This window comes from Passer montanus, unplaced genomic scaffold (assembly GCF_014805655.1).
Source record: "Passer montanus isolate IOZ18808 unplaced genomic scaffold, ASM1480565v1 scaffold11, whole genome shotgun sequence".
NCBI lineage: Eukaryota > Metazoa > Chordata > Aves > Passeriformes > Passeridae > Passer > Passer montanus.
The window spans coordinates 1679763-1704304 of record NW_024357613.1 but is presented as its reverse complement, the minus strand read 5'-3'; the positions used below and the strand labels follow the sequence as shown (position 1 = coordinate 1704304).

General features: G+C 38.6%; 1 protein-coding gene across 1 annotated transcript in view; it reads right to left on the bottom strand.

Annotated features, from left to right (window-relative positions):
* Window positions 1–220: 220 nt before the first annotated feature.
* CDK19 (cyclin dependent kinase 19) overlaps window positions 221–24542 on the bottom strand; it is a 124764-nt gene continuing 100442 nt past the window's right edge. Inside the window, exons 7-13 of the mRNA XM_039726599.1 lie at window positions 18844–18987; window positions 18513–18582; window positions 17263–17335; window positions 13484–13581; window positions 11920–11998; window positions 7265–7531; window positions 221–4450 (exon numbers count right to left, since the gene is read on the bottom strand). Coding sequence (XP_039582533.1) covers window positions 4319–4450; window positions 7265–7531; window positions 11920–11998; window positions 13484–13581; window positions 17263–17335; window positions 18513–18582; window positions 18844–18987 — 863 coding nt within the window. The 3' untranslated portion in view covers window positions 221–4318. The remainder of the gene's footprint in view (window positions 4451–7264; window positions 7532–11919; window positions 11999–13483; window positions 13582–17262; window positions 17336–18512; window positions 18583–18843; window positions 18988–24542) is intronic.

Here is a 24542-nt window from a genome sequence, read left to right as displayed (position 1 = left end):
CCATAAGGCTTCATTCTATTTTGATAGACACAAAGCTGTGAATATCCTCATGGGCATTTTAAAAACTGTAATTTCAACTCTGAGGTTCTGCAAGCTTTGTTTTCTGTGGTGTATGATATCATAAACATCCTGAATATAATTACAACTGCAATTTTGTGGGCTGTATTTTCCCTACTGGTAGCCCAAAGCTGACGTTTACAAAAAGTCTTCTGCACACTTATTTGATTTGAACTTTTTATTATTATTACAAATGTATATTATTTTATTAAAAAAATTCACACTGAAGCAAAGTCAATTCCATTTCATTACAACCAAGAATATAAAATAAATGCAATGAACTCATAGCTTAGTTTTAACAGTCATTTCAAGAGTGACATCAGGACAACTTAAAAGCAGTAAACTCTCAACTCTAGAATGAGAAACAAGTATTCTGCTTCGTGGTTTTGGTAGCCCATTGGCATGGGCACTACTGAATGCAGCCACCACAGATCTAGAGCGGGAAAGTTTTGTGGCAGCACCAGGCGCATACACAGTCATTTCTAATGGAAACTACAAAAATGAAAGATGCGTGCATGAAATTATTAGGAAAAAAAATAACTGAGTAGGGACAGGCACACTTCCACAAATAGTAAACATGGGAATATACAACTAGAACAATTTGAAAAGTTACTACCTTACATATATAAAAAGTTCTTTAAATTGCTGTTAAAAAGGACATGTTCTGTCCAGATTTTGTGTAATACTTTTTAGTGTCTACACAAGACAAATTTTTAAAAAAATTAAATAGCATTAATTTACTACTAAATATTTAGGAGATAACAGTGCATTAAGGACTTTTTTCATATTGTAATACACATTGCTCCTGTCTGGCGACATTTTTAGAAGATTACGTATGGCCTTATGTACAATACATTTATTTAATCCTAAAACAATTCTTTACTTAATGGCGTTAAAGTACCATTCCTGAAGATTATGAAGGGGAACTAAGCTTATTATGTTTATATAAAATATCATACATATTTGAACACTTCTAGCTTCCCGCCACCCCTCCCGCTACGAATGCGCTCCCCTCCCCCTCCCCAGATACAGTGTCACAGATACAGTGCAGGAGTCGCAGCTTTCCCTATAGTTTTCCTTCATTGTGCAGTTTGTGCTACATAAACCTCACCAACGCGGAGCAGGCTGCTCATCCCATTAATTCCCCACGTGTTTGTTTCCTCTGAGCCATGAAAAGCTGTGCTCAGCAGCCCGTTCTCCCACCAGGATGGAGAAGACAGCTCTGTGCCTCTCAGTACAGGTGTGAAACACTTTGCTGAGGCTCTATAGGTTGTGGGCAGAGACAGAGCTGAGTAATAAAGAAACTGCACAGGCAAAATAACCCCATAAAAATGACATGGTCCTGGTTTCCCACGACAAACTGCACAATTCACTTGTGAAAGCGGAGAGTTTTTACCTCCTGGGATAACCCCTAGGCAGCAAGGCTTCTTCCACTATGACTGCCACCAACCCTGGCAGCATGCATCAAGCTCCCAAGAAAAAGTAACTTATTTCACCCCTGTGAAGAAACTACAAGAGTGTGCAGAGCCTACATTTTGCAGCCAGTGCTGTTGCTTCTATTCCCTCTCCTCCCGGCTGTGAATTTGGAGGATCAGAGGAAGTCAGCTCGGCTTCACCTGTGCGCATAAAAGCTAGAGAGAGGAGTGGCATGTGGGCATCTATCAACCCAACCAAGACAAGAAATGCGAGTACAGCTGAGAGAGGTTGTGGCAGTCACTCTAGAAGCTGGAAGTTCGTTCAATTAAAGCACCTTACATTGCTGTGAAGTTTCACACTCTACATACAGATTAATCTACACCATGATTTTGCCTTATTGGCACAAGAGCCCACCTTAATTAACCAATGGTCCCCTGCCACCTCCTCATCTTGTATGAATTTTGATGATCAGCTGCATGTCACAGCAGGGAAAAGAAATGTTAGTTAACTGTAGTAGAAAAGACAAAATAATTTTGAGAGAACAGAAGGATGAAAAGAACACGAGGGGACAAAAATCACTCTGCCATAAGTTAATTTCCAGAAATGTGACATTCAAATTGCAGAAGTATAAAAGAAGTGTTACTTAATAGCATTGGCCAATTATCCATTTGATCAAAATTACCTCATCCTAACATCAGTAAGGGGGGAGACAGAAAGAATGTCACCCCACAGTCACTGAAATAAAGGAACAATTAAAACCTGTCCTTTCAGAGTACTACGGTATGAACAAAATGTAGCATTTCAAGGGTTATGCATTGCAAGTATCCTTTGGGAGATTACTTTTCCCCAGAAAGAATTTTTCCCTTCAATTGCTTCATTTAATTTTTCATCACCTTCTTATCCATTTGATGACTAAAGCAGGTTTTAGCTGCTTTTCTGGAGCAGCTGAGTGTTGTCAAAATCACATGATGGTAGGTATGGCCAAAGCAAGCCAACTGCTCACACAAAGCAGGAAAACAGCATGAGTTTGAGGAGGAAAGGGGCACTAAAGATGACTGGGAGATCAAATCCACTAGAACCACATATGTGACAAAAAGCATTCTCCTCAGAGCAAACAGACCTACTCATCTTGCTACACCTGATCACAACTTCAGTGTGAATGTGCACGGGTACACCATTTTTTTGTGTGTGGGCACAGGACAGAAGAGAACACTCTGCAGTATAAAAACCTGTTACCACTGACCATTTACACCTGAACTCCTGCCACCTCTTCTCCGGACACCAGCTGTAGAAGCTCTCTGATGTTACACTGCCAGAAGCATTCTAAATGCATTCCTCTAGGTTTTCTGCCACAGGAGTCAGCCTTATTTCTGAAGGCTGAAGCAAAAACGAAGCTGTCCCAAATTACATGTTGTGTCTCTGAATAACTGTGGTTCCAGAAGTTGGACAATAATCCTCTGATTATGCTTCTGAACTCTTGCTTAATTACTAGGGATTTTCTGCCAGCTACCCATCCACTTACAGTCCCTTAGGCACAATCAAAACATGTTTGCTCTAGGGAAAAAGAAACATTTCAGTGCAATCAAGCGCATCTGGTGTAACTAATCTGGTTAATCACAGCAATGTGAGGGACACAGAATATGCATTATAAACAAGAAAAAGGAACAATTTTCAACATGCTTTTCAAACTGCACAATAATTTCTCTTAATTATAAATTCTAACATAAAATGATTAAATGCATTTGTTTTTGCAAGTCTTAGTATTTCTGTCACCTTTAAATTTTGAGAACTGACTCAGGAATGTGAAAGAAAGCTAAATTTATAGAACTCTCACACACATTAATAAGCTACTTCGCAGAAATACAGAAAAAGCCCGTCATCCACATTCCTACTGAGACTTGAGGGCAGTAAATACATTTTCCTGACTATTTTGGTGTCCAGCCTGGGAAGACATTCCATTCTTCTGTTCCAACAGATCCTGAAAGCATCTCCTTTTAATGTGACTGTCCTGGTTTCGTTTAAAGTAATGCTTAATTTAAAACTAGTCAGAGCATGATCACTGTGATTTCAAGAATTCAATGTGAATGAGTTAAGAAATATCAGCAATCTTCTGTTTGGCATTCAGTCCAGTAGCATGAAGCATATCTGTCGCTGCAGAGACTTGGGTGGGTTTTTTTTCTTTTTTCATTTTTCTTTTTTCATTTTATTAATTTTTAAAATTTTTTATTTTTAATACTTTGCCTGAAAACTAGACTAATAAAAACAGAATAGTAAAATACTCTGGAACAGTAAAATTTTGCTGTTCTTGACATCCATGAGCAAAACAGTAATATCCTGTGAAAATAACATAGTGCTTTAAAAAGGTGCAATATACCTGTATAGCTAAACTGGTTTGCCTAGTATAAAACTAACTATATACAAGCTTGAAAGCCTGGGAGTTCAAGATTTTAAAACTTTAAAATCCCATCAAAGAGATTGAAAAGACAGATTTATGGCAATCACTACAGCATAAGGAAGGTGCACCAGGAATCCTTCAAAATTCCAAAGGTTAAAGAAGTTAAGTGCTGGGTTCAGATCAGAAGGGTTCATTATTAGAGTAACCACAATGGAGCACATGCAAGGGCAGGAAGGAAGGAAAACTTCACAAGAATCTCCTTTATGGCAATAAAGGGATGGGGCAGGGATGGGGGAAGTCTTCAGTGAGTGAAGTTTTCCTTTTATCATCATGAATTTTAATTCTGCATCATAGTTTGTATTTTTGGTCTTCTCATCGTTATGAACTTCATATTGCTGGAGTCTTCTGGCTTCTAGTCCATTCCTTTCTGAGTGCAGCCTGTCAGGCCCCTCAGTACCTGTGAGACTGATGAGATTGGTGATACTGAGAGCTCTGCTGAGACGATGTGGAATAGCCCATTGTACTCTGGGACTGAGAAGATCCCTGAATGTTGCTTTGGTAACTCAGGCGCGAGCTGGAGTGCTGCAGGAAAAAAAAGAGGGATCAAAGGAATGATCATAACAGGTCCAGCCTGCTAGGACCATGCAACTCAGGAAATTTTTAACCTCTCTGGTGCTTATTAAAACATGATTGTTGGGGAAGATGACTAAATAGTGCTGCTTTTTAGGGTCCCATAAAACAAGTCATCATTCTGATCTGCAATCAGCTTTAACACAGCACACAAAATACACAAGAACCCTTGGGGACACCTAAAAGTACAGCATCTACACACCCATTTTCTGAAGAAAAAATACACAAGAGACAAAGATAGTAGACTCCCTTTCAAAAGTCATCTGTTTTTTAAACTTACATCTATTGTTACTGTAAATGCTATTAATGACAAGACTACAAACACCTTTCTCAAGATAGGCAATACTAAGCATTATAAAGACTTTATTCTCTTCTGAGAAAAAGGCAAACATGACTACTACTCAATTTATCCAAATGAAAAATTGTCCATTAGGATTAAATAATTTAATATTAAATGAGTCTTTTAACCTGATACTTTAACTACTGCAAACAAAGACAATGGCTTAAAAATGGGTATGTGTATGTATATAACCTAACATTAATTTTCCTGAATATTTTTTTTCCTCCTCCACAGTTTGGGACTGTCAGCTCAGTGGACACCAAACTCAGTGAGACAAATTTGTGAATCCTACAACCTCCACCCTGCTGAATTTGCCCTTTCATTCTCATAACCATTTCCCATTCAGAACTGATTGTGAGCTGCCCAATAATGCAAGACACAAAATCACTTGGCATGAGAAGTACTGCTCAATGGACAGGAGACAGTCCAGCAAGGTAAACCCCACCACAATCCCATGATAAGGCTGGTTGTGTTACACAGAGTCTGAAACCTGAATTTTTTTCTCAAAATTCTGGGAAGTTTTGCAACTTCTAATGGAAAAGAAAAATAATTGTAAAAAATTCTATGACTTTATAGGTGCTCTTTCTGGATGAAAAGCATCAGCTCACCATGGTAAGCAAAATACCCAAGGTCACATAAGGAAGGCTCAGTAAAATTCAACAGTTTTGCACTGTCATTTGTGGAAGTAATATATATTGAGGCTGCTGAATGACAACAAAAACTTCAACAGAGACTTCAAACCACAAACTAAATGAAACTCAAAGCAAAGAGAATATTCTATCTACTTCCAAATAAGATAAAATTGAGTGAAATTACTGCCTTAAGACTAAAAGAATGCATTAACTTGCCCATGCTTATTTTTGTTTCACATATGAGAATTTGTTTTTAATAAAGTCAGACTTGGACAAATTGCAGACATTCCTTCCTGGAACAGAAGATCTTCAGCTAGAAGTTAAAGGCAGATAGCCAAACACAAGTGTAAAAATGGATAATCAGACCATACAATTTAGTGAATGACGTAAAACAAGCATACAGATCATGATTTTGATGACTGTGCTGTTAAAGTTTAGAAGGAAAGCATCACAGAGGGCAAAAAAATCTGAAAAAAAGAATATTTACACTACTAGCAACTTGTAAGGGGGAAGTTAGCCAACAATTCAGAGAACTGGATAAGAATTCTACAATGGATATCCATCAAATGCAGCACACCAGTCCTCAAAGTACAGACCAAACCAGACCAGCCATAAATACTGTGCAGTCAGACAGATCAGTACATCTGTCCAGGCCTCAAGCCTGTCTGGAACTTTTCAGAAAAGAAACCTAGTTGTCTTTTCCCTTAAATTGCCCTCAATGTCTTCATGACAATTTGCAACTAAAGGAGTTAAACAAAAATGGGAGAAATATGTCTGGCACTGAGTAATCAATTGTCTGTGGAGAAGGTCTGGAGGGCTAAGTCAAGACAACTGTAGAGCTGGTGTCTTAAACCCTACTTATTTTAACTTTAAAGCAGCCTGAAAAGACCATTCTCCAAGGTGGGACCCTATTGGAGGCTAGGAGCAGACAGAATCCCTAGCATAATTTAAAATTTACCCTTAATATCTAACTTTCTTTTTTATTTTTCTTTCAACTAATTACTGCTCCAGAGAGTATAAACTCTGAAGTACTGAAGATCCTGGTAAGTTCAATGCTTTCTATATTTAATGGGAGTCACTTTTTCGGTGGAAAATATAATTCTAGTATGCAAAGACAAGTATGCAAATTCAAATAATATCCAGTGATATTGCTTTTCCTTATGAATGCTACTGCACTGAAAAACATGAAATCTGTTCTACTTTGGTCACATTAGAAACCATGCATGTCTTTGTGCCCTACCCTGGCATGAATCAAATGGATGAACCAAATTGTCATTCCTGTGTTTACATGCATTTTTTTTCTTTAACATTAGAAGTAGTCCTAGAAAGATACCAGAATAAACTACAGAACCCCTCCATACACGTGACAATAGGAGGAATGAAATGGGAGAGCCTGATTCTAACTTTGCTTCTCCTTCTCAGGACTGTCTCACATCTGTGAGACATGGGATTTAATATTGCCAAGACTCGAGTATCCTGAACTTGATGTAATGCAACATTTACATCCACTGGCTTCAGTAAGATTACTCTAAAATATAAAGTTAAGCAAATATTTAAGTGCTTTCCTCGAGTGGACTAATCCTCAACACTTTACAGGGTGCAGTAGATACAACTCAAACTGGTATTCTATTGAAAATAACTAATCACAGAACACCACCTCATCATGCCTCAGGTTACATCAAAAATTCATGAAAACGTGGTCTGACATTAAATTCTTGCAGCTGGGAAGAGGGAAAAATGACATTTTGGCCCTCGGCCCTATAGTATCAGAAGCAGCAAAATTTCCAGAGATACCTGATAATCTGAAGGCATGACAGGCCCGCCTGAGTTAGCGCCTGAAGGCCCAATGCGTGGTTTCTTGTTGGGAGGCACCTGGTTGAGGCTGGAGTCCTGGCTGTGCTGGAGCCCCGCGCCCGCGCCCCCTCCGGCCGCGCCGGCGCCCGCCGCCGTCCCGTTGGTCTGGCTGCTGTTCTGCTGCTGCGGCTGCGGCTGCTGCGGCGCTGCCTGCGCCTGCTGCTGAGGTGCTGTTTGCTGCTGATGCTGATTCTGCTGCTGCTGATTCTGAGGGAAGAAACGACACAACACGGTCACTTCTCTGAGCAAGGTTTGTGAGCTTCACGGAGCTGCCAACCCCGGTGTCACCGGGGAGGAGGTGGGCCCTCGTGTGATGGGAAAACACAGCAAGGCTGAGTGCTGGGAGAAGTTCACCCCCAGCACAGACCTGCACACCTGTGGGGTGTCCCACCTGTGGTCATTTTGCTTTTTTAATGAAACAAGCTGGACTTAAACTGGAAAGACAGTCTAGTGCCTCCTACAGCTTCCACAAACAATCCTTCCTCAGGGAAATCTTCTATTAATGGGCTATTGAGTCCCACTGATAAAGTTACATCATCCCACTTTGAGATGCTACACCTAGGGGGAGGAGCCAAGCATTCCTACCTGGATATAATCTGGGATATAGAACACCACAGGCAGCCTTTTCCACTGGACTCCAAGAGGAGCAGCTTTCTTCTCCACTAGATTCCCAGAGAAAGACCAGGCCCATCTATACCACCACTGAATGTTCAGAGGAAAACTGCACCCTTCTACAGGATCACTGCTTCAACATAACCCCACTTTCAACATAACCCAATCCTCCAGGAGGATTGCAGCCACCATTTAATCGGACTGCTACCAACACCTTGACCCATAGGGTGTCAGGTCATATTCTAACTCTGTCAGTGGGTTTTTTGTTGTTGTTTGTACTATTGCATTTGTATTTTTAATTTTCCTAGTAAAGAACTGTTATTCCTATTCCCATATCTTTGCCTGAGAGCCTCTTAATTTCAAAAATTATAATAATACGGAGAGAGGGAGTTTACATTTTCCATTTCAAGGAAGGCTCCTGCCTCCCTTAGTGGACGCTTGCCTTTTCCAAAAGACACCAGGTGCTAGGAGAGAATTAAAGGAACCCTTTATAAAGCAGTAATCACCTAATGAAGTAAGTCAAAGCACCCAGAATTTCACTAGTGCTCAGTAGCAGACATGGGGAACCCACAGTAAGTTTTTCTAAGTGGTTCAATGGCCTTGTTAATGCAGAATCAAAACCACCTTGCAAACTATCACTTTTCACCTGAAGAAGGCTGACAGCATTACTGCCAGAAAGGTAACACACTGAGACCAAAGGAATTTTATCATGTCTTCCTGGTTGTGAGAAAATTCTGTGACAAAACCAGAAACAGGTTTCATTACTATTTTGGTTTCCTGTGCTTTTAAGCAACTTGTGAAGAGTGCTGTATTGGGAATAGGGCCCAGCACAGTGCACAACGTACAGGGTCAGAAAATCTTTCTTTATCAGAAATAAACCAGAAATGTTGAAGACAAAAGAGGAGGAAACAGCTAAAACAAAAATCTGGCAAGGGAAGGAGGAGACTAGCAAAGGAAGATAAGCCAGATAATTAAGATGACACTGATCCTAGAAGGAAAATAAACAGAGAAAAGTGTCACAGAAGGGAAAAAAAAGTTTAAGAAGAAGAACACAAGAACAAAAGATATTGAGAGCTCTTCTGGCTTCAGAAGGCTATAGACTAAAAGGAGTATTTGAGGAAGTGGAGGGAAAGTCAGAAAATTAACTGAGTGCAACCCTGTCCTCCATGGTTACAGTTCTGGGAAAGATGTCACTTGCTCATCATGAAAAAAACCTTCAACTGACATGGATTGAATTAAAAAGCCTTACTATCCTTCCCCTAACATACTGTAGGGAACATTGTTTTCCTAGAATATCTGCTTATATAATGAACAAAACTTTAGTATGGCAGCCTTTTAATTAAAACCTTACTTTATTAGTTTCTCAGAAATTATGACAACCAGTTGCCACTAGCAAACAATTCTTCATGTCCCCTTCACCTTGAGCTTTTAGTTACCTCAGATAAATGACATAAAAGATCTGCATCTATGCCATTCATCACACAAGATACATTCCAACAAAATTTGCAGTGATGTATTCATTTAAGATTACAAAGAACACTTGCATCTTCAAGGACTTAAGAGATGGCCTGAAATTCCATTTCACATTTAGCAAAACCCATAATGTATCCTCCTGCATGTAGTTGTCAAATCCCATCTCAGTCAGATTCTATTTCCTGGGAGATTTAGACCGCAGTAATCTAAAAAGTTAATCAAACTAGCTTGTAAAAAAAAAAAAAACAAAAAAACCAACAAAAACTATCAAGAAGCAATTTATTTTCCATAATAGTTTGATCTTCACTTACACAAACAAAACACCAAAAACTAAGGTACTATTTGTGTTAGAATTCTGAAATTTGTGTTTTCATAGGAGTGTTTGGATATAAGTAAGGTAGTTACTATTGTGTGAGCTGAAAAACTTCAAATTTTTTAATACAGAAACAAATATTGAAGGGACTCTCACAATTAAAAGCAAGAGTTTGTTTTAAGTCCCAGGTTTTGTACTTCAGATTTTAGCACAAAATGTAGTTGACTGCTCTTGTGTGGAACTGCTACTGCTGGCTAGAGACTGAGATCAGCTGGGGCCTGGCTGCACCATCTAACTGCACAAAAATGACTTTTTGACAAACAAAAACCTTGTCCTCAGGTCAGTCTGTTCATGGCAGTTCCTAAATGACTAAACTCATGAAAGGTCTACACTTAGCAACCCATTGCCATAATTCACCTCTCAGGCACAAATTACAAAAATGAAATTTCAGTCCTACCTTGAAACGAGGCAAGCAGAAGCTCGCCTAGCAGAATTTGAATGATAAAATAATATTTTTTCACTTTGTTTTACAAACCCTTATTTTAGTCTTGCTAACTAACAATTAACCATTTTGAAGAATGGATGCTTATGCTAAATGCTTATTTAATTCACATGTAAGTTCCAAATAAACAGAGACAACTTCTCCAGGTTTTCAAATGGTTGTACAGATATTTACGGTTTTAAAAACAAACCAGTCTAAAAAAAATAAAACCTTTCATTTACAATAGCATCATAAAGGAACAAAACATGGAACAGATTCAACTTTCAGAATAGCCTTTACCTCCACATTTTCACACATTCAATGAGTAATATGGGACTTGTATTACCTAAATGGCCTAAGAAAAAGTTTAATTTGGAGTGTGCATAAATACCTGACTGTCCTCAACAATCTCAAAGACCATTTACATATTGGCTGTTTTAAATACAAACATGCCATTGTCATCACCCCTGCAATAATCCCAGGGAAAAGACAGGTGTTTCCTTTCAAGTGCACTGACTTAAATATAAAAAAGCCACAGTAATTTTAATTCACAAGGTTTCTTCTTGTTTTTTGAGGCTATGACAGTTGAAACAAAACTAGTAACTAAATTACAATCAAATTAGTATAATGAATTTAATTTTATTTTTGCTCAGGCGTCTGTTTCCTCCTCTGGATAAAACTATCTGGACATAAAAATCATGGATACTACCACTTGTTCTCAATAAAGAAGAATCTGCAATATCAGCTCTGAAAACAAAATTTGTTCTCTAAAATGTAGGTTTAAACCCAGCTAGTTTGTCATGCTACGCAGAAAATTGAAAACAGAATATTCATGTTGTCAAATGGTTTCTCTGAAAGACAACAGCCCTTCTCACATAGTCCTCAGATAACTGCAGTTCAAGACTGTTCTCTTCATATTTGGTTAGCTATACATCACTGTTGGTGCCTCACTGTACCCTGGTCCATGAAAATAACACGCTGTTTCCTACACTGTAGCACCATTGTCCAGCCTTCCCAGCACCATGGGACAATCGCTGTGGTCACACAGCACAGCTGAGCTACACACACCAAGCACAGCAGATTATGTTGCAAACACCCCAGAATTTATTATGCACACAAACAAGTTCTTGCTCATGTCTATGGAGCTATGGAAAAGAGAATATTCAGAGCAGATTGTTGTTACCGGAACGGTTCAGAACCCTTATTACTCCTTTGTCTGAGGGCCCTTACAACATGATCAGGAAACTGCATGCAGATGGATGAAATGTTCTGATGTAGTGCCAGAAGCAGGCTGCCACTATTTATTTGAGACCCCAACAGCCATCTACATTCAAATGGCTGGATGGATGCCAGTCATACAATGAAAATGCCATTCTTTTCATGTGCTCACAACGCATTTTCATCATGCGATGCTGCAGGAGGTAGCAAGGTCTCCTTGGAACGACAGCAGCTGAGAGCAGGCTACAGCTGACAGGACAGCCCATCCAGCTCATTCCCCACAGGTCAGGGCAAACCATGCTGGTGATACCACCTGAGACACCCCAAGGCATCTGATACTTTTCAACTGTCTGAGAAGCAGTTTTAAGAGAGCTTTGCCTTGGAAACACATTTTTGTTAACTCTTTATGTTTCATTAGTTTTCATTTGGAACCATGATGCTTTCTTATTGCATACTTGAAAGTAAAAAAGCCCCAACCAAACAAGGAGTTTACTGTACCTTATCCCCTTTCTCTTCAGGTTCATCTTCATTAAGGAATTCTCTTTTCGGATAAGGAATCTGGCAGCCAGCAAACACACTGAAACACAGTAAACAGTAAACACTCCACAAATACGTACACGTGGCATACATTTACTTAATGCTATGTTAAAAACAAGTGCCTATAACACAACTTCATTTCTTGTATTTGACAAATCCTGTTTCCACAAGTGACTGGCAGTGTGAGCACCCAAGATAGGTGCTGATTGTAATGTCAGATCTCTCTGCTGTTGGCACAAGGCTGTCATTTAGAAATCATGGCATGGTTGAACATGCCCAAATGCCAGAACGACCACTTGTTGATCCAGATGGTAAAATGAACAAACACAGTGTCAGAGGTTCCACAACACCCAGTTGGAACATGCATGGCTCACTGAATAAAGGGACTGATCCAAAGAGTATTAGTATCTTATGAGCCTGCCTTGGCTTACAACAGACTTCAATATACTTGCCAATCACAACTGCAGAGTTACTTTCACTAAGCTTCTCAGGTCTTGTTTAGGAAAAAAAAGATCACTTTTAAATTCATCTGACCAATGGAATTTGGGACATTCCTTAATGTTTATGACAGAGGCCTTATGATAATGTTATCCTGTAATCCATCCAGCTACAGTTCTCCACAGGATAGCATCAGATAAACACTAAGCAGAAAGTTACTGGTAGATCTTGACCCATATCAATTTCTTACATTCCTGTGCCAACATTCAGAATACAATCAACATGATGTGGCTTTTGAAAGGGTGTAAACTGTTCTTAATCTTGTTGCTATGTAGCAAAAAGAAATTTTAAAAACCCAACTAGTCTCAACTAGACTCCTTTTTCATTCCAGTGACTGTTCCCTTCTTTTGGTGTTGCCTGCTAGTTGAGGAAACAGTGAAAGCAAAGGTAGAAGTCTACCTGCATCAAGTTTTCATAGATCATAATGCTATGCACCACCATGCTTCTGAAAACTGGGAAGAGAAACTGACAAAGTCTGCCAGCTGGAATTGAATATGTCATTTGAACTTTTCATGACAACAAAATACACAGATATCAATTCTGTACTCCCAATACTTCTGAACAAGGGATTTGTGGGATTTTAGGCAGCTGTTTGTCTTCACTTTTCTCATACTGTTACCCTGTGAAAAGAGGGTATGGGAATGGGTTGTAGGTCAGAGAACTGTCCCACTCCTAGGGAGAGGCACAATCAACCAGGCAATGGAGAACGGGGCTCTGTGAGGCTGTGTAAGGCACAGATTGATTCTCTAAATGCTGCAGTAATGCTGTCACTCTGGCTTTGGTAATATGGTCAGAATTGCAATGCTACTGCACTACTGGGTTATTTTTCATGACCACTCAGTTCTGGCACCAGTAGATACTGACACTTCTGTATTATACTTGTAGTTTCTAGTGAGCATGGCTGAGCTGCTACTTCTTCTGGACACAGGCAGGTACCAGCGAATTTCTCAGCTGTCATGTCATTTCAGGGACTAGCACGTAGCAGAGAGAAGTCACCCCAGACGTTCACAGAAGAGCAAATACATACTCTGATGTAGGCAGAGGATCCTCTTGAAAGTAGGGGTCCTGCAAAGCCTGCTCTGAGGTAATTCTCTTCGTAGGGTCCATAGTAAGAAGCTTCTGAAGCTGCAAAACATAACAATAAAAATAGCAAAAAGCTTATCAAATTATCATTTTTCAAACTATGACTTGTATGTCTTGGATTGTAGATTGCTAGATTATGTCTGGCTTGTCCAGACAAGCTTAAGTTAGCATTGCTTGTTCAGTGAAGTTCCCAAGAACTGCAATGCACATCCATCAAAGCACTGTGGTTGTGAAGTACTTCTCACATAATAAACAGTTAAATGTATCAGGCAGTATTAATTGCTCAGGCTGAACCACTGCACTAAAGCAATGCTAAATTCAGCTACTACAGGTTCATAAAACATTATTTCTAAATAATAGCTTTTTGTGGTGCATGTATAGCTTTTATACTGTTCTACACTGCTGACACAAAAAGGAAAAAAGTGTCAGAGTGGACTGAACACGACCAGGAGTCTCCGTATCACTTCAGGGACAGAAACAATAAATCTTCATTTTTTGTACTGGCAACATTCCAGAATCAGAGCACTCTGCTACACATGCAGCTCCCAAACCCACTCTAATTGGTACCAAAACGAGAAGGAACAGACCCTCCCTAGTAACCTTTGTTCCTTGCTAAGAGGAAAACAAGCTCAGATTTATTAACTAGAATGCTTTTGACTGCAGCAGGCTAAAGTAGGATAACAATATATTAGTAGTATAAAATAGGAATTATAGATATATCACATAATTTAAAATAGTTACTCATTTATCACATTCTGATAAACTTACAGTAGGAAATCTGGGTGCCCACATTATACAGTATCCTGCTCTCATACAATACTCTTTTAATTCAAGCCAGTAGTGAAAATAAATTTCCTTCTGTCAAGGACATCTCAGCTCAAACTCTCTTTCAGGTCTCCAACAAAAACTGCCTGGATATTCAACAAAAGAATGTGATTTTGGTATGAGTATTTGGGGCTTTTTATTCCAATAAATTAAAAACCTGACATACAATTGTATATTCTATATATAAGCTACAGGAAACAGCCTCAGTAAAAGCACTCACCCTCCTCGAGAAAGGAAATACAAGGAATCATCTTTTTCAATAGTTGTAGTTAACCCTACATGATAGATAAGGTCTCAAAACTCTCTGTACTTTTGCCATTTCCTTCTCAACTCTTCTTATTCACATACTTTATGGGCCACAGATCACAAAAGACTCACAGCAAAACAGAGCCATTTGGGCTGTCTCTCCACCCATCAGTTCATTTGCAACTAGCTCCTAAACGAGTTTCTGCTGCTTGCCTAAAGATACACCTCAAGCTACTCCTGCATTGTATACACCTGGAGGGTTTGAATGGGCACTTATTTACTGCATTTTTGTGTGGTGAGATATCTCTTAACCCTACATTTTCTGTAGGGTTTTTTCTGTGCATCTTCACAAACTGAACATCTAATGATATGCTGGCTCTCCACATAGTGACCTCACACAATACATTAGAGACAACAGTTTGGTACTCACTGTCTTTACTTCAAATCACCTTTCCCTATATGAAAATTTTTTGTCAGCTAGAGCAGCTTCTGGCTCCATTACAGGTTATGCAAATTTCCCAGTTCCTCCACAGTGACCTGTAGAGACTATGATGCATAATCCGTACAAGGCCACTCCTGATCTTTGGTACCAGATGTCATCGTTGACAGAAGAGCACAGGGCATTAGCCTCTGCCCCCTGGACTCCTTCCCTCAGCATTCCTGCTTCACCCCTGAGGATAGTAAGCTAGCCCATTCCAAGTAATACCACACACAATATCACTCCCAGCAAGATAACCTTCCTATTGGTGATGCTACTGTGAACCAGCTTCTTTGAGAAATTCTGATTATCTGTAGCTTCTGGGAAAATAAATTAAAAAAAAAAAAAGTCTGGCAACAATTTGCTTTTAGGGCAGCAGCTGCTAAGACAACATAGGAAACAAAACCAATGAGACTAGATTTCATCAAAATCTCATACTTCCCAGAAGGTCTCAAGCTCTTAGGCTCCACTGGCCTGACATGACAGCTATGAATACTATGCTTGTAACTTTTCCAGGACAGCAAGAACAGACGCCTCTTCCTGAATGGAAAACATTCTGCCCTTTATGTAGACATTATCATTCAATGTCAATCAGCAGAATGCCATAATATCATTCTCTTTGTCAAGAGCCACTTGCTATCCTGCACTGATCTACTTGATGCCATCTGCTCCCCATGATCCACACTTCCTGTACTCATTAGCACAGTCTCTCTCAATCAATGACTGCTACAAAGCAAATGTCTTCAGAGGTCACCCTGCAAGATGGAGAGATGGAGATCATCTCATAAAAATAACTACCTTGGATATGAAGAAGGAGTTTTGGGGAGTCTGTTTCACCTCCAATGTACAGCAATGAGTTATCAGGAAAGCAGTCCATACTCCTGGACGTTCTTATTCAGAGCTTTGGGAGACTGACCTATTTGAGATGAGCCTCTGTTTCTGCAGCTGATCATTACAACACCCTTATTCAGTCCTTGAACTGTGAGAAAGATCTAACAAACTACCTTACTTAGAGAACTAAGTCTGTCACGATGTTCAGAAAGAAGGGCGAAGTATGGTTGGTTTTGTTGTTCTTCAGAGATCTGGTTAATATTTCCCCCAGGAAAAGCAGCCAACCCAACCAAGATGATTCTCAGCTCAGTGTTCAGCCTTAGAAAATTAGTAATATAAGCTGACAGCAAGCAAGTTTTCTTGTGGATTCCACTCTTGGTAGGAAAACATGGAAATTCATGTGCTAACCAATGATGTCTCTTACAATTGTTGGCTTTTCAGTTAGACTTACCCTCCAGGTGATTCCAATGTGTGCCCAGTAAGTTGAGTCTAATAAATTTTAATTAATTTTTCTTCAAGTCTCACTCTTCTTATGGAAATTCTTCCCTTCCACCCACTAGGGACCAACCTACTCTGTTTCCACATCTATTTGTGCCATCATCCAGCAGCAACTAATGAGTCAAAGAGCAAATCTTTGCCAGGACATAGAGAGATGATCTTTGCCAGGACATAGAGAGATGACTGCCATACTGCATTTGTAACTGGAAACAGACCACTGAAAGTCAAGCTGTACTAAGGGCCTCATTACAGAGCTCCCTGTACACAACATTAGCAAAGTCACTTTGAACTTCATTCCTAAATTTAGACAGCACTAAGCCATCACAGAGACATCCAGAAATTATGCTATATTAGACAGAGCAACCCTGTGTTGGCCTACAATGGATGACTCAACTAGGCAACCAGCAAATATATGTTTAGGGATTTTGTTTGGAAACATCCCCAGAATAGTGGTGGACTACTATCAGAGGGAAAAGAAAGAAAACCAAATTACTACAAGAAATAAATTTCTCCTTTAGCTTTTGGGGGCTCTTTAGGTCTCTGAAGCCATACAGAATCAAGACACATATTATACTCACTCCCTTATTTGCACAGCAGACCTAAAAGCAAGGCTGGGTATACAAATGTCTCGCAGATCTTAATTAGAGAAGACTCTGAGATCTTCAATTCCAGCAGTTTAAGCAATTTGTGTATGAATAAAACATTTCAAAAATGGCCAGTTAGTGATAAATAGCTTTTTTAAACATTGGTGTTCATTAGAATGAGAGAGGAAAACAGACACAGATATTACCCTTAGAAATGCAATTTCATTCCTATCATCACAGCAATTTTCAAGTTGTACCTACCAAAAGAAAAACTTTGCTGTCAGGCTTGACTTTGTGTTTCTCCATGTATTTTATGAGGCTACTATTGGCATATCTGAAAAATACAGTTAAAGAAAAACATGTCTGAAATAACAGTGCATTAAAAACATGGCACTCTATCCAGTGACTACAGAAACATCTCCCAACCCTCAGGAAGTAAACTGCAAAAAGAACTGTTATCAGAAGACCTGTCAGATATTTATCTAGCAATTGCACACATAAAGTGTGCTTTTCACCAACAGGATTGCTATCAACTGTGTGAAAACTATCTCCAAGAAACATGCAACTTTTATAGGATATGGATAAGCTGTTGATAAGGACAATGACGGAGACACAACTTGAAGTTTATACTATATTTTTCTAAAGCAACTCTGTCACAGAAAGCATTCAGCAGCTCATCCCAGCTCAGCATTTAAGCCATTGTTTCTGGTTAGAACTTGGCAGGGCAATTAGATTACCATTCTGTCTCCCCAACTTCCAGAAAACCATATAGTCCTTACAGTTCCCAAGCTCAAAATTACCCTAAATACCTATGACGTGTGTCTTGCCTTCAATTTACAGCTCCAGAGGTCATCTACAGCCATTTCCAAAAGAACAAAGCTTCGTATCTTGTGTAAAGCCAGTGTAATGAATCCATGTCAGAGCTGGAAACAGAACCAAAACTCCCAAATCCATGTCCTCCACATTACTTTAAGGAGTCCATGTGACTCCTTACCAGCTCTGATCTATTATCACCACTTGACTAATTTAGCCAAAGCACCAGGAAACAGTGAAAGTGGAAAATTCTCAGATCCTGGACAGGCTTTGAATTGCAAACTGTTGAACATGTCACCTTCAACAGAAATTTCTGTCCAATACATTGCTGCCTCCACATATCTACTTGTCAAAAATACCAGTGCTTCCCTATTCTTCCTCACACAAAATGAACAACATTATTTTGAATATGTAATAGAAGTGGGTTAAGGAGGGTCATTTGTCTGTGCCTACCATAGATTAAATTACACTCATAGCAACCCCTTCTAGAGAAATGAGGAGGCCACTCAGTTGATGTTCTTAGCAAGCAGCCGAGGGAGAGAACACCACTCATGTAAACCAGCTTATTCAAACAGGACAGCAGCCACAGTGTTAGAACCCAAATACTTCAAAATCCCCTCCCCAAGAAGTCAGAGCGTAGGAGCTCATCTCTGCCTCCCCCACACTCAATGAACTGTTGTTACATGATCATTACTTACGTTGTTCTTCTAAAATCTTTCTGAAGAGTTGGATATTCTGGCATCTTCCTTATGTCTTCCCAGTCTTTATCTTCGGTAGTGTGGAAAAAAGAAAAAGCAGTTACAATTCTGAACTTGTAGGTTAAGTAATACTCAGGAAGAAATAACTACAGGAGTTGTTTGACTTCCTGTTTGTTGGCCAGTGCTATTGTTCTTTAATTGCCAGCATTTCCAAATCCATCAAACTGACAGTTTCTTCATACATACACAAACAACTAGTAATTTCCTTTAGGAAAAAAACAACAAACAACTCACTAGCTTTATGTCTGCTGCTTTAATGAAAATAAATTACCTGCAGGGAATCCCATTACACTGAAAATGCGGTCTAGCTGATCGTGATGAAAAGGATTACTTGTTTTGATGTCCTCCTGGCGACAGTGAAATATAGGTTCTGAAGTCAATAGTTCAGCAAATATGCAGCCAATTGCCCAAATATCTACAAAAGAAGGGAAATAATTAATGAAAATTTGCTGTACTCAGTTGCACTGTTTTTTGTTTCTGCATAATTTCTTAACCTGTATAACCACATTAAGACAAAATGCTTCACATTTAAAAACAATGCATTGACATAATACATTAAAAAGCATAAAATCTGGAGATATGCTGTCTATAAACCAAAATTAGAGTCTCAAAAGCTAATTTGTACAGTGGCAGTCCAGCATTTAAAATATTCACAGTTATGTCAGAAACCTACACAATATTTGCTTACAACTTAGCTTAAAGGGCATTCAGTTGATCAAAGATTATTCCTCACAAAGATACATTGAAATAATACTGCTACCACATATTTCAGAACAATTCCAAACAGATAATTGATAACCAAATAGATACTAAGGAGAAGACCAATGGCTCATATGTTTAACCAAATGGGCCAAGCTAGTTAAAATGAGGAAAAAAAAGATCCTAATTTTAATCAAGTGTAGAAGAGTGAGTACTAAACTTTGAAAAAATTAAAATCCTGCTTGACAACTAACTCCCACAGCAACAATACTTTAACTGTCTCATCTACATCTCATGTACATAAAGAAAACAACAGCATGATATCTGACAGTTGGACTTGATGATCTTAGAGACATTTTCTACCTTAATTGTTCTATATACTGAAAAAAAAAAAAACCCCACTTCTATTTCATAAAATTCTCATTAATATGCTTTTTTAGATTAAATCTATTGTGGACCAAAACATTAATTTACAAGAGAATAGCTTTTCAGATTACATGTATGCATTCTAGTCACTGCCCATGACCACCCATCTTAGTGTTCTGTACAACCCAAATGGTTTATTATGCATCTTACAGTGAAAATGTGAATTTGCCAGTGAGAAGAAGTTTGTTACCAGCTCAAAAAACCAAAACAAAATAAATCCCAAAAAAACCAAAACAATAATAAAAAAGGATTTAAGGATTTGCTACACTGATAAATATGTGTCTGGGATACTGGGAAAAGAACTTTGGAAAAGGTGTTGAGAACAGATTAATAATAACCAAAGTCTGCTGTATACAAGCGTGTGGAGACTTGTGTAGTAATTGAAGTTAAATTAGATGAACCTAGGAAAACTTTTTCATTTTTTCTATTTTAACAGAATAAATACAAAAAGCAATTTAACTTCAATGTATATCTTTAACCAGAGTGTAGTTTGTTGAATTCAGACTAAAGAAAACACCTAGAAAAGTCTCTTGGTTGTTGCAATTAATCTGAGACTCCAAACCCCACTTGCTGACAATGGTGATGTTTGACCCATGCTGCCTATGAGAAACAGAGTGTCCTTAAGAAAAAGCACTGTTCTCCTTATGTAGGAAATAAAGAAATGAGCCATCACACTCTATTTGCCAGACCAGGTCAGCTCCATTTCCATCATGTGACAGGTGTGTTGAGGTGTCCCAATATACAGCCCTTTCCACCAACCTCCCTTACAGGAAAATCTGATAACATTTCATTCAGACTTTACAGTTTTGACAGGGTATAACTTGCTCTGTGCATTACATCACATTCTCGAGGTTTTATCTTCCTTTGATTTTCCTATTAGCCTTATCTGCATGAAAACAAGATCTTTAGCTGTTGAGATTCTATCTACTCAAGCAACTAATGCAGCATATTAATCACTATTGCTGCCTGGGTAGTAGGCATAAATTATCTACTCCAGAATGGAAATTACTTATTAATTGAGGAATGGAATCTTCATTTAACAGTATCTATTCACTCATTTTCATATGATAGCAAATTCTTTTGGAGATGGCTTTTTTAGAGGCCAAAAGAATTGCAGCTCTCTTAATTTTCATGGCTTTCTACAGTGCTCACTGTCCATCACATTGTGAGGGAGAGGCCGGGCCACTGCTCATTATTACATTATTAACTGCTCTATCCAGACTGACCTTTTCATGAAAAAAAAACCCAAAAAGGTAAAATCTAGTAATCTAGTATTCTCCCTGAAAGCAAAACTCAACTGGGAAATCTCCCTGATGTGACAGACCAAACTTCAAAACTGTTTCCTTCATCACCTGCACTGTGTGAGAGAAGAGCCACTACAGAGTGTACAGAGAGTGCATTTTAAACCCTCTGAGAATTCAGAAAGACAAACATTGTATCAACTGGATGTTACATATGTATAAACACTGAAAACTCCCAAGATGGTGTTATAATTTTCTGTGGGATGGCATTATTGGGCGAGTCAAACACGAGACTACTTTAATTTTGATCAACTGTTATATTCTCTAGCAGTTCATATGCTGGCATTCAACCCTTTATGCTTCCTGCCAGATATTCTTCACCTCCAAAAAACTAATTATAAAGTAAGCCAAAAGAGTTGGTACAGAAAACCTGAAGCTTTGATTTATGTAAGAAAAGATTAAATATATAGAGAAGGCCTTGCAGCCATGCAGCTCATGCAGGTCAGGGTCTTCTCTTCGTGAACCTTTTATGTCACCTGATCTTGAACACATCCTTGGCGTATATTGATACCATTCACAGTTAATGATTTTCTGCCAAGGTTAACTAGTCTTTTTGTTTGTTTCTTCTAAAAAATGTTCATAATTTGCAAAACTAATGTACCACATGTGGCACTTTTTCTAGCAGGAATGCTTCATTAAATTCTGCTAAGTTTAAACACTTCATAGATACAAGCAGTCTTAATAGGTATTTATCTCCTACACTGTTCACAGTAGACAACCAAACACAAGTTTTAGGTCTAACTATGGGGAAAAAGTTCTTGTCTAGTGCCATTTAAGGTTTTCCATTTATGACCCTTAAAAACTAATGATTATTACATCTACTTCAAATATATTCCAAGTAACACCTACTACTCCGCAGTAGTGGGCACTGACAGAGCAAACCTTAAAACACACAAGTAATATTTTTCAAATACAGTGTATTATTGTTCTAATGCACATCATCTGCCTCTAGCACTAAAGGAGCTTTTTATAATGTTATATAAAAATTTCATTATAAATAAAACTTTTTTTAAAAGCAAGCACCAAAATAAGTAGCACAAATTATCCAACCATTAATTCTCTCCTCCCCCCTCTACTAATGATCAAGAATGGTGAGTGGCCTCACTGCTCCAGAGCCAAAGCTAAAACTACTGAAGAGTTCCATTTGTTATGTCCCAGACCCACCAAAAACTGGGACACAAAGTCCTACAGGGGTTGCACTGGGTACTAAATGTTTTCCCATCCTAATTTCTCGCGAGGATGCTAATGAGTTTACCAGAGTAACACAACCATTCCTGTAAAGATCGTTCTGTTTCCTACAGTCTCTTCCACTGTCATCAGGTTTCAGGACTGATCCGTGGCAACAGGTTTTTGCTGTCTGTTGGGCTGTGTTGTTTTGTTGATGTTCTCCTTCAACCCCAAGACTTACAAAGTCCTCACTTCCCCCAGGTTTACACTGGACCCCAGTGCAGGCCAGTTTTGCTCCCTGGCTCTGGAAAGAGAGGTAAGAGTGACTCTTAACCATGCGACTTCCTCAGGTTCCATTCAAACCTGTTCTCCACTGAAATACCCTTCCACTATGACAATACAACATAATTTTATGAAAAGAAATAAACCTCAGCCTTTTATGGGTGGACACTTGTGATTGGTAAACAGACTTCCTATATAAATGCCTGTGTGCACAGATAATTAAAATATTTGAATGGCTATGTCCCAGTTTTAAAACCTGGGACTCTAATAGCTTTACAGGTCAGCTGTGAAAATCCTGCATGTCCTGCTCTACTTTAGCATTGTAGCCAAGAAGGGATGCTGTTTCAATGATAGGGCTGATTAAGCAGACAAATGCTTGTGTATTCTTTCATTTCTATGGAACAATAATCTCATATCTGTATTTCTTCCAGTATCTTGGAAACATTCCTTAAGAATAGTATGACCACTTAAGACAATAAGACAATTTATTAAGCAATAGCCTTGACTCATAAAAGGAAACATCTTTTCCCATGCATATTAAGCAAAACTTTTCAGTGAACACAGGACAGAATCCAAGATTAAATACATCATAATTCTTAACTATATCCAAGAAAAAAAAAAATAAACAGTCTCTTAGTCTCATGGAATTCTTTAATAAAATTCTCTTTAAAAAAGCAAGTAAAGACTTGGAAAACATCTATTTAGGTGCAATCAATCTGAGGAATTCATCATCAGTGAGGTTTAGCGCAACAGCATCAGTACTCAACCAAAGTACTTTTTTCCTGTTGTTGTTTTGAACATTTTGAACACGAAGTCTACACTCTTGGACACGTGAATGCTGGTAAAGGCAATGAAGAGCAGAAGGACAGACAGCAGAATATAGCTGCCCTGCACCTGCCAAGAGCTAATGCAACAAGCAGGCTACACAAGAACTAGTTGGCAGGACCTCAGCCCAAACAGGGCTTTTCAGGCCACCTGTAGGAGCTACAGCATCTACTTAAGATCCTCCAAAACTTTCCAGTCAAGTCAAGGACAAACAACACACCAACGGACTGGAAACCTAAAATAGGGCTGTACAGGCAAATGTGTCTAAGTTTTTCAAATAACCTTCAAGTGGTGTAATGAAAAGATATAACCTCTTATTAAAAAAAAAAAAAAATCCATCTCATGCTGAGCACAACAGCGTTCAAGTGGTGTAATGAAAAGATATAACCTCTTATTAAAAAAAAAAATAAAATAATCCATCTCATGCTGAGCACAACAGCACATTCTAGACCTACCAGGAATCTTTATACACAAGAGTTTGGGAGCACAGAGATAGTATAGAAAAATAATTTCTTAATTTTTATGCTGGTTTTAGCATTAGAAATTAGATTTAAGAAAATAATATACCCTTAAACAGGGATTTCTTTGGTCTGGTAAGGTGAACAAAACATGACTCTTACATATGTTTTGTTATACTTATACACAAGGGAAAGACCTTCCCATTCATACATTAAGGTCACAATTTTGATGCGTTTCATTTAATCTTTAGTCAGCAAAACAGAAGGTTGAGAGAGTGGTTACCAGCCTTTTAAATTTGACACCTTCTATGAAGAACTGAAAATGGGGTCAAACATTTTCATGTGACAGGCTTCTCAAGGGGAAGCAAAAAACGGTGGCCGTGGGTTAAGGGTCAGAAATCTGCTTTCACTCATTGATGTTAGGAAATGTTGACCAATTTTTAACAAACAGCATCTCAACAGACCTTGACTGAAGAACAGCTGACACTGTAAAGCCACAAAGATGACTGTGCTGCAGACAGAAACAACACCTCCCGATAATCCGAGGGATGTTCAGAGCCAGCCAACCATATCTCTAAGAACAATGTTTTATTTCAAAAGTGCATCATCTGTGCCATGATGTAATGTCAAGATAATTCAACACTTTTAACTGCAAAACCAAACTAACTTGAATTAATAGTGAAATGTACCATCCTTACTTTTTTTTTTACCTCTATGCCTTCACCCTAGCATTTTAAACTAAGTTGCTTTCTTCCCATTTTTACACCAACAATTTAATTAATTTCAATTAATACAACTCCAAAAATCTTAAA